The 12,284-nt window shown below is 29.6% G+C and overlaps 1 protein-coding gene across 1 annotated transcript in view; it reads left to right on the top strand.

Annotated features, from left to right (window-relative positions):
* Positions 1–12,284, top strand: part of TECRL (trans-2,3-enoyl-CoA reductase like) — a 91,747-nt gene that overhangs the window by 67,099 nt on the left and 12,364 nt on the right. Inside the window, exon 8 of the mRNA XM_019928033.3 lies at positions 4,340–4,383. Within this exon, the coding sequence (XP_019783592.2) occupies positions 4,340–4,383 (44 nt within the window). The remainder of the gene's footprint in view (positions 1–4,339; positions 4,384–12,284) is intronic.

Here is a 12,284-nt window from a genome sequence, read left to right as displayed (position 1 = left end):
ATATTCCCCATTATATATTAGGAAAATAAGGCTCTGAAAGTTTAATTTTACTGTGCTTAAGACTCTTAAATGAATATGATGTAAGTAGGACTCAAATAATGTGAAAATATATAGAGCATTACAATACCTATTCCAAGTGGAGGGTGAATATCATATACATGCACTGCATGCTTTGCATGGCTCTGATATGCATGGATTTCAGTTTTTATGGTTTATTTAAATAATACCAGCCCCTAAAACCATGCTTCAAATTCAGTTACCACATACGCTAATTGTAATTTCACAATTGCAGCTAGCTCTTTAGTCCACATATCACTCTATAAATAATGGATGCACATCATGGTCAGTGACATCTGATGGTGGTTGATAACTGCACATCTCTTATTCAGTTCACTCACAACCAGCAAATAACTGGAACAATTGTGGAGTCTGGGAAGTCCAAGATCAAGGTGCTGGCAGATTGGGTTCCCTGGTGGGGACTCTCTTCCTGACTTGCAGATTGCTCCCTTCTCACTGTGTGCTCACGTGGTGGAGAGAGAGAAAGCAAGCTCTCTGGCATCTCTTCTATTAAGGACACTAATTCCCATCAAAAGGGCCCTAACCTCATGACCTCATCTAAACTTAATTACTTCCCAAAGGTCCATCTCTAAACACCATTATATTGAAGATTGTGGTTTCAACATCTAAATGTTGAGAGGCACCATTCAGTCTATAGCAATAGTGGTGAGGGGCCTAGGATAATTAGCCCACATTGCAGGCAAATAATGGGATCTAAGTTGTCATGTGATTATGACATTTGTTAGGTTTTATTTTTTCCTTAGAATTTCACTTTTCTGCATAAATGCTACAAAAAGTTCGATCCTTGCATTCATTATCTCTGCCTAAGATTTTTAAAGATTGTTCTTCCCCTTTTATAACTCTTTGATTAGAATTTATAGAGTAAAATTTTTGATTATATATTAGATTGTAAAAATCCAATGCTGTTCCTTCAAAGTAGAACTAGTACAAACTACACTATCTTTATTTTTTAATTAATTTTATTGAAGTATAGTTGATTTACAATGTTGTGTTAGTTTCTGCTGTGCAGCAAAGTGAATCAGTTATACATATACCTGTATCCACACTTTTTTAGACTCTATTCCCTTATAGGTCATTAGAGTATTGAGTAGAATTCTCTGTGCTATACAGTATGTTCTTATTAGTTATGTATTTTATATATAGTAGTGTATATATGTCAATCCCAATTTTCCAATTTATCCCTCCCCACATTCCCCCTAGGTAACCATAAGTATGTTTTCTACATCTGTGACTCTATTTCTGTTTTGTAAATAGGCTTATATGTGGAATCCAAAAAAAAGAAAAAAACGGTACAAACTACATTATCTTTAGATGAGATGAACTAAACCTGAAAACATAGATAAGTATAAAACATTTTTAAATAAAAATTTTAAAACTAGATACTTAAAAACCTATTCCTAAATAACTATTGAATTTAAAAGTAAAAATACATTACAGAAAAGACAATGACAAAGTGACAAAAGAGTAACCAGTACATATCAGAGCTTTTTTAGCCAAGTAGTTATAATCTTATTAAATAATCATATTTAAGGAAAATGAAACAAACATACTAATTAAACAAGTTAAAAATTCCTTTATATTAAAACACTGTACTCAAATTATATGCTGCATTAAGTTCAGGTACTTAAGAGTTGTAGAATAGTTGAGCCAATTTTTAAATTATTTCCCTTGAAAATTTTCTTTAAAACCTGAATGCTTACAATGTAATCTTCCTTCATTTTATCCTCACAATTAGAAGAAACAGTGGTTGTATTTTTTATGCATGTTTAATTTTTTCATCATATTTTTCTGTGCTTTCACTTTGTATATGTTCTTTTGACTTACATACTCAAGTGTTTAATTCAGGATATTTTGTCCTTACTACAGATATGATAATTAATTTTCTGTTATTTTTATGTTGTCATAATTTACATTGTGCTTTGCCCCTTACATCAATTGGGTTTTTTTTTCACCTCTTTCTGTATTCTCTACACTAACAGTTTCACATTTTTTATAGCCCTATTCTCAACAGATCTGACTGCACAAAATAAATAGCATTTGCACATTTACACACACAAAGTACTTAAATGAAAAACAACATATTGGTATGTATTTCCAACACATATACCATTAGGGAGGTCACTTTACATACTTGAACAATATTTAAAATAAATAAGAAAAATATATTATCATAATTGGACTGCCCAATGGCAGGAATATTCCATTAACCATAAACTGGAATGTATATGTTCAGGAAGTTTAATACAAAAATATTCAGTATCAAAAACAGTCAAGGAAAAATGACCTATATTTTTGCCTATCTAAATGTGAAATATTATACAAATTATAAAAACATTATATAAGGTTTTAATGGTATCTAACATTTTTTCTAGAAAGTTTATTTCAAATTATATTATCTGTAACTTTTTTTGGAAATAAATATAAAAATACTTTAAAATTACACTCTTTGGCCCAGTACCTTTATACCACATCATTATTTTTTCTCATGAAAAAATTGAAACAAGGCATATCTTCACAGTCTTGATGAAATGTTCTGAACCCTCTCATCCCTGTGTTAATATCTATTCATTTTTTTAGATAAAAGTTCAGTCATGTACTCAAAGTTCTCCCTGATCTCCCTGATTACAACAAATCTTTCTTTTTAGCTCTTATATTAAATATTGCATAGATCCTTCTCAGTAACACATTAAAGTTGCATGCTTTCATTTGTTAGCGTGTGATGAGTATTTGTTTCCTTGTCAGAAAATAATTTCTATTAAGATAAGGGCTGCATTTGTGTTTATTTATAATTAATTTATCCACAGTCACACAGCCTGCCATATAAATTACTAAAAACTAGTGTTGAATTAGTGAAGTTTAGTCTAGTAGTAGATACAAATTTTTAAAAATTATGCTCTATAGGGATGAATACCAACTAATTATTATGATTTAGCTAGAGAAAAATATTTAATTATATGGCAAAATGTGTATAACATAATATTAAGGGACTAAGTGATTATAAAATAATTCTATCAAATATGGTAAAAGTATATAACAAATATGTATATTTCCAAAGGGAAAAATCTGAATATTAACTGGTTTTCCATGGATGAATTTTATTTTCCCTTTACACTTTTATGTCTTTCAAAAATGTCTCCATTAATATATTTTATTTTATAATAATATATATGTACTTTATTAAAAAAATTCCAATACATGTACGTGTTTTACATATATCCATGCATAAATACTTATATAAAATTTAACTATATTACCCTCTTAAGTTTCTAGCCCATGGAAATAGAACTTAAATAAAAGATTTATATGGAAAGATGTTTGAAACAGTACTATTATTTATAAAATTAAAGTAATTCTAATTATGCAGCAATTGGATAATATTTAATGTTTTAAGACTAGCCACATTATACATTGTGATGTAGTTTCTATCATACCTTTGACCACGAATATTTAATAATATCGTAAAAGTCTTTAAATATATTCTTATGTAAAAAACCTGATTCAAAATGAGTATTTACATTAATTTTTATTTGTAGATGTGTTTATATAAATAAATGCAATTTACATAAAACTAGAAGAAATGCAACTGTTAATATAGATAATGAGCTTATTAGATAATTTTATTTTTCATTATTTTTGTATATTCCAAATTCTCCTCTATAAACAAGGTGAATTTAGAACTCTGTTTCAAATTCCATTTTGTTCATTACTCTTTATATGATTTGGCAAGTTATATAAAGTATAATTTTTTACTGTAAGGTGAGAACAATAATATTTGCTTCATGTGTTTGTTTTTATGGTGAAAATATATAAAACACTTAAAATATTGCCTGTTGCAAAACATCAATGCAAAAATAAAAATTACTATTATTAGCATTTTTCTTTTTATTGTTGAACATTTAAAAAGAAGAGATATTATTGAGTGCAATTACACACTAGGTCATACTAATATGCTTTTAAAATGACAAACAAGGTATATTAAATCTGTTTTCAAATAGTTTAATAATAAAAATTATAAATAGACTCCATTTATATTCTAAATATCATTAGGTCACTAGAAGATAAGTATACATAGAAAGCAAAATATTGTCATCTCTTTAGATTGCAAAAGTATCATTCCAAAAGGTCAGATAGTACATATCACATATCACATAGTACTGTTTATTAGAGGGTAGTGATATCCAATAAACCTTTCCTGAATTATATCTATAGTTTGCCAATCCAAAAAATGAGTGCTTACATAACATCTTCTTCTGCTTTCTAGCATTTGGAAACAGGCAAGTCACAGTATCTGCTATCAATTTTCTGGTATGTATTATTTATATAATTTGCTATTCATGCTCTAGTTGTGACATTATTAAGCATTCAAATAGATTGCATTTAAGGATTTGTCATGTAGAAAATATGATTTATTTTTATATTATATGCATAATGGCATTAAATTAAATAAATCAAATAACTTCCCATAATCAAGTCATTAGCTCTCTAAATCTTTTCATCAAAATGTTCTACTCATCTATAAAGGATGATTAGAATTATTTGAAATATAGTAAAATTTGGGGGAAAAATTAAACTCAGTAATTCTTCCAATTGTCTGCACATTTACCAACTTACAAACTGCTAAAAGCAGAAAGTTTTACAAGTCTACCTGATGATTATGCAGAAAACTCTGGCGTAATTATTAAGTAATTCTGAATGAAAACAAAGTCTACTTTTGTGAATGAAACAGGGCTCTATACTAATTGTCCTCAGTCCAGTTCTTTAGATCATTCTATTTAACTTCACATATGCATTGTCTGAATCTGATACAAATCAATCTGACTACAAAATATTCTTTATTATTTCTGAAATGCATTATTTTATTAGATATATATTTAGCTCCACATGCCATATAACTCCATGATTTCATTCTTTAGTCGTGTTTTCCCTCATTCTTGCCCTTGATAGATTAACTTTCATTATTCCTGTCCCTGATACATTAATAAACACCCATGACTCACGTACATGACAAGATCCTTTGTGAAGTTTGTATTGAACAACTTATACCCCACCATTTCATACAAGGAACAGATTATACACTACACTTTGTAAAAAGCTCTCATATGAACCTCTATGTGTATATGTGTGTAAATACACATAGATATATATGTATATAGAATTAATAATTTAGTTAATAACATCCACTACTGTGTTGGCTCTGAGAGGGGCAGGTTATGCTTTTATCTTTTTAGCACCTAGTATTGTACAAGTGTACTCACCACTTGCTTGAATAAATTACAAATTATTTTATTTAGAATTTTAAAGCAAATAGTTTGTAAATATATCACTGCCTTTTACTTTTCCATGTGTGCATATTGTTTATAGTCAGCAATCTTGCAATTCATTTATTTTGATGCCTTCATTGTTAACCTATGTTGAACCAAGTCTAATGTTCTCTGTGTATTAACTACTCAGTAAATGTGAGCAAATGGAAGAATAAATTGATGAGTGAACAAAATAATAACCACACACTTGCTATTTATTCAGATATGTATTTAGATTAATATCTGATTGTTTTATTTTTCCTCCTTAAGATATCTCCTACTTTTTTTTTGCAACTCATTTACTGTCATTTATTTCATTGTAAATATTTACACAGCTCTCATTTTATATAATATTTTTGATTTCTTCCCTTTTCTCAAATGTGATATGGTTATAAATCCATGGCTCTGGTGTGAAAGAAAAATTTTAACTTTTTAAAACACTATATGTCATAATAGTTATAATATTTTTCTTAAAAAGTGAAAAGATACATAATTGGAAATAATCAAAATTCTAATAGTTTGCTATGTACATTTTCCCCTAAAGATTTTTTAAAAATATGCCCTTTTTATTAATATACTAGTTCTTCCTTCTCATACATGCCTTTATTAGTCAGTGCTATTTTGTACATTATCCACTGGAAAACATTTATTAAATAATAACAAGAAGAATTAGGCAAATAGGAAAACTTTATCACAGTTGCTGTCTTATAGGAGCCAAGGCACCAAACTACACAAATACCAATTAATAGTAGCATAGACTATGTCCAATACAGACGTACTAGGTAAATGTAAGAACTTTAATTCCACATTTCAAAGCAACATAAGTTCCACTGTGACTCTGTTAAACTTGTAAATTGTGATGACAAATTTAAAAGGCCTTCTAGCATAACCCTCCCAGACTTCAGACAAGACTACAAAGCTACAGTAATCAAAACAGCATGGTACTGGCACAAAAACAGACATATAGATCAATGGAACAGAACAGAGAACCCAGAAATAAGCTCCCACACCTACCGTCAATTAATCTTCGACAAAGGAGGCAAGAATGTATAATAGAGAAAAGAAAGTCTCTTTGGCAACTGGTGTTGAGAAAGCTAGACAGCGTCATGTAAATCAGTGTAGTTAGAACACTCCCTCACACCACACACAAAAAATAAACTCAAAATGGCTTTAAGACTTAAATATAAAACATGACACCATAAGACTCCTAGAAGAGAACATAGGCAAAAGATTCTCTGACATAATTCGTAGCAAAGTTTTCTTAGGTCAGTCTCCAAAGGCAGTATAAATAAAAGCAAGAATGAACAAATAGGACCTAATCAAACTTATAGGTTTTTGCACAGTGAAGGAAACTATAAACAAATGAAAAGACAACCTATGTACTGGGAGAAAATATTTGCAAACAATGCAACAGACAAGGGCTTAATTTCCAAGATATACAAACAGCTCATACAACTCAATAACAACAACGACAACAAAATCAAAAAACAACCCAATCAAAAAATGGGCAGAAGACCTAAATAGACATTTCTCCAAAGAAGACATACGGATGGCCAAAAAACACATGAAAAGATGCTCAACATTGCTAATTATTAAAGAAACACAAATGAAAACTACAATTATGTATCACTTCACACCATTCAGAATGACAATCATTCAAAAGTCTACAAATAACAAATGTTGGAGAGGGTGTGGAGAAAAGGGAACCCTCCTACACTGTTGGTAGGAATGTAAATTAGTGCAGCCACTAGGGAAAACAGTATGGAGGTCCCTTAAAAAACTAAAAATAGAGGTACCATATGATCCAACAATGCCACTCCTGGGCATGTATCTGGAGAAAACTCTAATTCGAAAAGATACATGCACCCAATGTTCACAGTGGCACTATTTACAATAGCTAAGACATGGAAGCAACCTAAGTGTCTATTGACAGATGAATGGATAACAAAGATGTGGTATATAAAATGGAATATCACTCAGTCATTAAAAATAAAATAGTGCCATTTGCAGCAACATGGATGGACCTAGAGATTATCATACTAAGTGAAGTAAGTTAAACAGAGAAAGACAAATATCATATGATATCACTTTTATGTGGAATCTAAAATATGATACAAAACGGAAACAGACTCACAGACCTAGAAAACAAACTTATGGTTACAAAAGGGGAGAGTGGGGTGGGGGAAGGGATAAATTAGGAGCTTGGGATTGGCAGATGCAAGCTACTGTGTACAAAATAGATAAACTACAAGGCCCTAATGTATAGCATGGGGAAATATGTTCAATATCTTGTAATAAACTATAATGGAAAAGAATAAAAATAAGTAAATATAATTAAAAGGCCTGCTAATCCTGGAACTTCTTAATGTAGGCAAGACACATTGAACTTTTACTAATAAAATATGATAGTAAGATATACATTTTAGGAAATTGATTCTAATACAGAATATAACAACTAGTGAGTTTATTGAGCTTGTATATAATCACCTAAATTGAAGATTCCTACCATATTCTTATGAGCATAACACCCTATAGTTCAAGGTTAAATTTTTCATTCATAATAACTGAAAACATATGTGTGAGTTTCAGGTTTATCACAAATACATATGTGCAAACAGTTTAGAAAAAATAAGCAAACTGTTTTTATGTCTAATCTATTTTAAATTATTTTATATTAAAATTACCAGTATATAGTAGAATCAATTATATAGAAGAAACAAAGGGGAAATTCGTGGGTCAATCTTGTATAATATAAAATTCAACCAGAAAATGTGTATCCTATTTGCAAGTGCTAATGTTTTTGCTAATAAAATGTTATGTTTGCAAAACTTCATGTTCTTCATTTATTGATCTATACACTCTTTCAACACAGAAGAAGAAAAGTATTATTCATTAAAGTTGGTTTACCTTCTGTAGTTATGTAGAGCCAGATTACCACTTGGTAAGAAGATAATATGTTAGAACTGTGTTGAATATGATTACAGTTAATTCTTAATTATTAATGGATGAATCATCCCTTTTGCAGACTAACCATTAACAATTATAACTTTTTCTTCTACTCCCTCCATTTTCTTTCTACTAATATTCTGAGTTCCCTAATACACTAAACAAAATATGTCAAGCAAAACAAGACACTTCACAATGTGTACATAATATATTCCAAAATTAGGTAATGATTCTTTGTGGAAAATCTGATTTTGCTGAGTTTTGACATGTTTAAACTATGTCATGTTTAAACATGTTTAAACTATGTTCTAAGAAGTATTTTATCACCCTTCTTTTTGTATAAATTCTTTTTGACTTGCAACACAATTTACTTCCCTTGAATATATTCTGGTATCACAAAATCTACAAGGAAAAAATCAAATATGGAAAATCAATTATATGCAACTTTGTAAGCACTTTAGAATATCTCTCTACAAAACTTTTAGATGTAATTTTGATTTTTCTGCTGCAAATATTGTTGAGACACACTATAATCCAGGCTCTTCATATTTCTATGATTCCCCTAATTATCCTCTGAACCCAACTTCACCCACAAAACACCAAAATTACCATTGCAAAACAATATATATTTTACATAAATAATAATCTTGTTTCCTTTATCCATTCTTTCTTTCAACTTTATTTTTGCTCTCCAGAAGCAACTGATTGTCAATTCTTTGTACATTGAGCATTACATCAGAAAAGAATTTTTTTTCTTGCTTTTCTTACTCTCTTCAATAATGTACAAAATGGGAGGAATAGATAATAATGCATAAGACATGGTTTGAAAAGTGGTGACATTAATTTTTCTCCGTGGTTTTACCTCTGTGTCCTCATTCTCACAATTAGTTATTCACTCATTTAGGTTGAGTTTGTTTTCTCATTATTAAAATGCAAATACTCTTAGAGAAATAATAAATTAGGCTCTTATCAAGAAGTCACACCTGCTCTTGTAGCATTTAGCTGAAAAGGACATTGTACATAGTACAATGATTTTTGATTAGGGGAGAGGATTCTGGGAATGATATATCATAGCTTTTAATAAGGGTGGAGGAGAGTGGGTTCCTGCTGTGGAAACCACAGAAAGGCTAGTGAAGTGCTTGTGAGTATTTAGTATTTGTGGATGAGATGAATGAGGGGAAAAAAAGATGTACCACAGTTAAATATTTTCAGCAATTTGCTCAGATTTGGTCATGACAATTTTTTTCTGATCCTCTGCCAACTCTTGAGAGATACGAATAAAATGATTTACATTTACTCCTTACTGAAGACTTAAAATCTAGGACTCTGTTTTCTCATCATTTTCACTTCTTCTCAAAGCCCCTGAAATATCTGATATAAATAATAACATAAATAGGAATCAACATTTATACCTAAATTTGAGCTCACTTCTTCTTAAATAACTTATTTAGAAAACTAGTTTTAAGAAATTAATGATATAAAATTAATACATATTATATTTTGCTATTTCATTATAATTTGTTATAATTGTTGTTGTTTTTCAGCTAAAACTGACTTACTCCTAATAACAGTAGTGATTTAAAATAAAATCAGCAGTTACTATAACCATAAAAATTATCATCTTGATATATAATTATCAAAATATATAATTATAAATTATATATAAATATATAATATCAAAGCTAATGTAAAAGAATCCCCAAAATAATGACAAGTGTTTTAACAATAATTAACTACATAGTATATATTTATTTAAAAAATAATATTTATTTAAAAAATTCTACTCTATTGTACTATTCTTATACTATATTGTTATGCTATATGTGCACACTCTTTTGTTATACAATATTTCATGAAAGCTCTATGGATTAAAACAATTCAGATATCCCCAAAATTGTGGTAATGAGATGGATCAGAGAAATAAAATATTTTTAAACATTAAATCAATTCCAAAATCAGACTTCGGGTTACAATTTATGAGTGAAAATATCCTCTCCTATAGCAAAGTTTAGGCAATAAACTATTAGTCTCATGCAAAAAATAAATTACTAAAAGAACTAGTAAAATTTATCATTCATATCATACAATAATATAAATATGATGTCTGAAATTTTTTAAAAAATCTTTCAGTTTTTCATTTTCAAAAGTATATTGGTTAAAGCAAAGAAAATACGATGGAGCAAAGACAGTCATAAGTGGTGCTGAAATGACTAGACATTCACATGCCAAAAAAAAAAAATCTAGGCCTAGAACTTATACTCAACACAAAAATTGACTCAAAATGAATCACAGACCTAAATGTGAAACACAAAACTATAACATCCTTAGAAGATAACATAGGAGAAAACCTAGATGACTTTAGGTATAGCAATGACTTTTTAGATACAACACCAAAACACAATCCATGAAAGCAATAAGTGGTAAGCTAATTTATTAAAATGTAACACTGCTATGCAAAGACAATGTCAAGAGAATGAGAAGACAAGCATAGACTGCGAAAATAATTTGCAAATGACACATCTGATGAAATACTGTTATCCAAAATATAAAAAAAAAAAAACTCTTAAAACTCAACAGTAAGACAAACAATTTGATTAAAAGATTGACCAAGACCTTAACCAATATTTCACAAAAGAAGATATACAGATGGCAAATAAGCATATGAAAAGATGCTCCACATATCTGTCATCAGGGAAATGCAAATTAAGACAACATGATACCACTATACACCTATAGAATAGCCAAAATCCAAAACACTGATAACACCAAATGCTGGTGAGGATGTGGAACAATGAGAACTATCATTCACCGCTGATGAAAATGGCACTGCCATTTTAAAAAGACTGACATTTCTTACAAAACTAAACTTACTCTTACCATGTGATCCAGCAATCATGCTCCTTAGTATTACCCAGAGGAGTTGAAAACATATGTCTATACAAAGCCTTGCACAGGGATGTTTACAGCAGCTTTATTCATAATTGGAAAAATTTGGAAGCAGTAAAGATATCCTTCAGTAGGTGAATGGATAAATTGTGGTATATCCAGACAATGGGATAGTATTCAGTGTTAAAAAAAAAAAAAAGAGCTATCAATCCATGAAAAAAATATGGAGGAACCTTAAATGTATATTTAAACCAATCTAAAAAGCTTATATACTGTATGATTCCAACTCTATGATATTCTGGAATAGCCAAAGCTCTGGTGACAGTAAAAAAAAAGTCAGTGGTTTCCAGAAGTTGGGGGAGAAGGATGAACAGGAGGAGTACAGAGGATTTTTAGGGCAGTGACAATACTCTGTATGATACCATAATGATAGATAAATGTCACACATTTGTCCAAACATAGAATGTATAACACCAAGCAAACTGTAATGTAAACTGTGCACATCGGTTGATAATGATGTGTCAATGTAGGTTCATCAAATGTAACAAATGTACCAGTCTGATGGTGGGTGTTGATAATGAAGGAGGTTATGCATGTATTGGCAGGGAGTCTGTAAATCTCTGTAACTTCTCCTCAATTTTGCTGTGTACTTCACACTGCTCTAAAAAAATTGTCTTAATGAAAAAAAATCATAGGTTGGTATTCATATACTTTCTGTTAAACCAATAATTAATATATTGAATATATTTCTTCTGAAACACATGTATATTATCCTTTTTAAGAAATGGAATAAAAAAATGGAATCACATATAAGTGGGTTTCATAATTAAAGAGTAGAGATTAGGAATTAGAATAAAGTTCTATAATTTTATGATCATAGTAATATAAATTATCATAAGTTATGACTTAATGAATGCTGAGACAGTATATTGGCTTATAGTATCAAACAGTATTTCAATGTATGTGATATACCTTATCCCTTACAGTAGAAACTAACTCTCCAAAAAGAAAAAAAAAGAGAAACTAACTTCCCAAGATCAGAGGAGTTGATATATTTTACAGGTGAAACTTTTT

Source organism: Tursiops truncatus, chromosome 5 (genome assembly GCF_011762595.2).
Source record: "Tursiops truncatus isolate mTurTru1 chromosome 5, mTurTru1.mat.Y, whole genome shotgun sequence".
Classification (NCBI taxonomy): domain Eukaryota; kingdom Metazoa; phylum Chordata; class Mammalia; order Artiodactyla; family Delphinidae; genus Tursiops; species Tursiops truncatus.
Note: the sequence above shows the minus strand (reverse complement) of the source record. Positions and strands in the feature narration are given on the sequence as shown.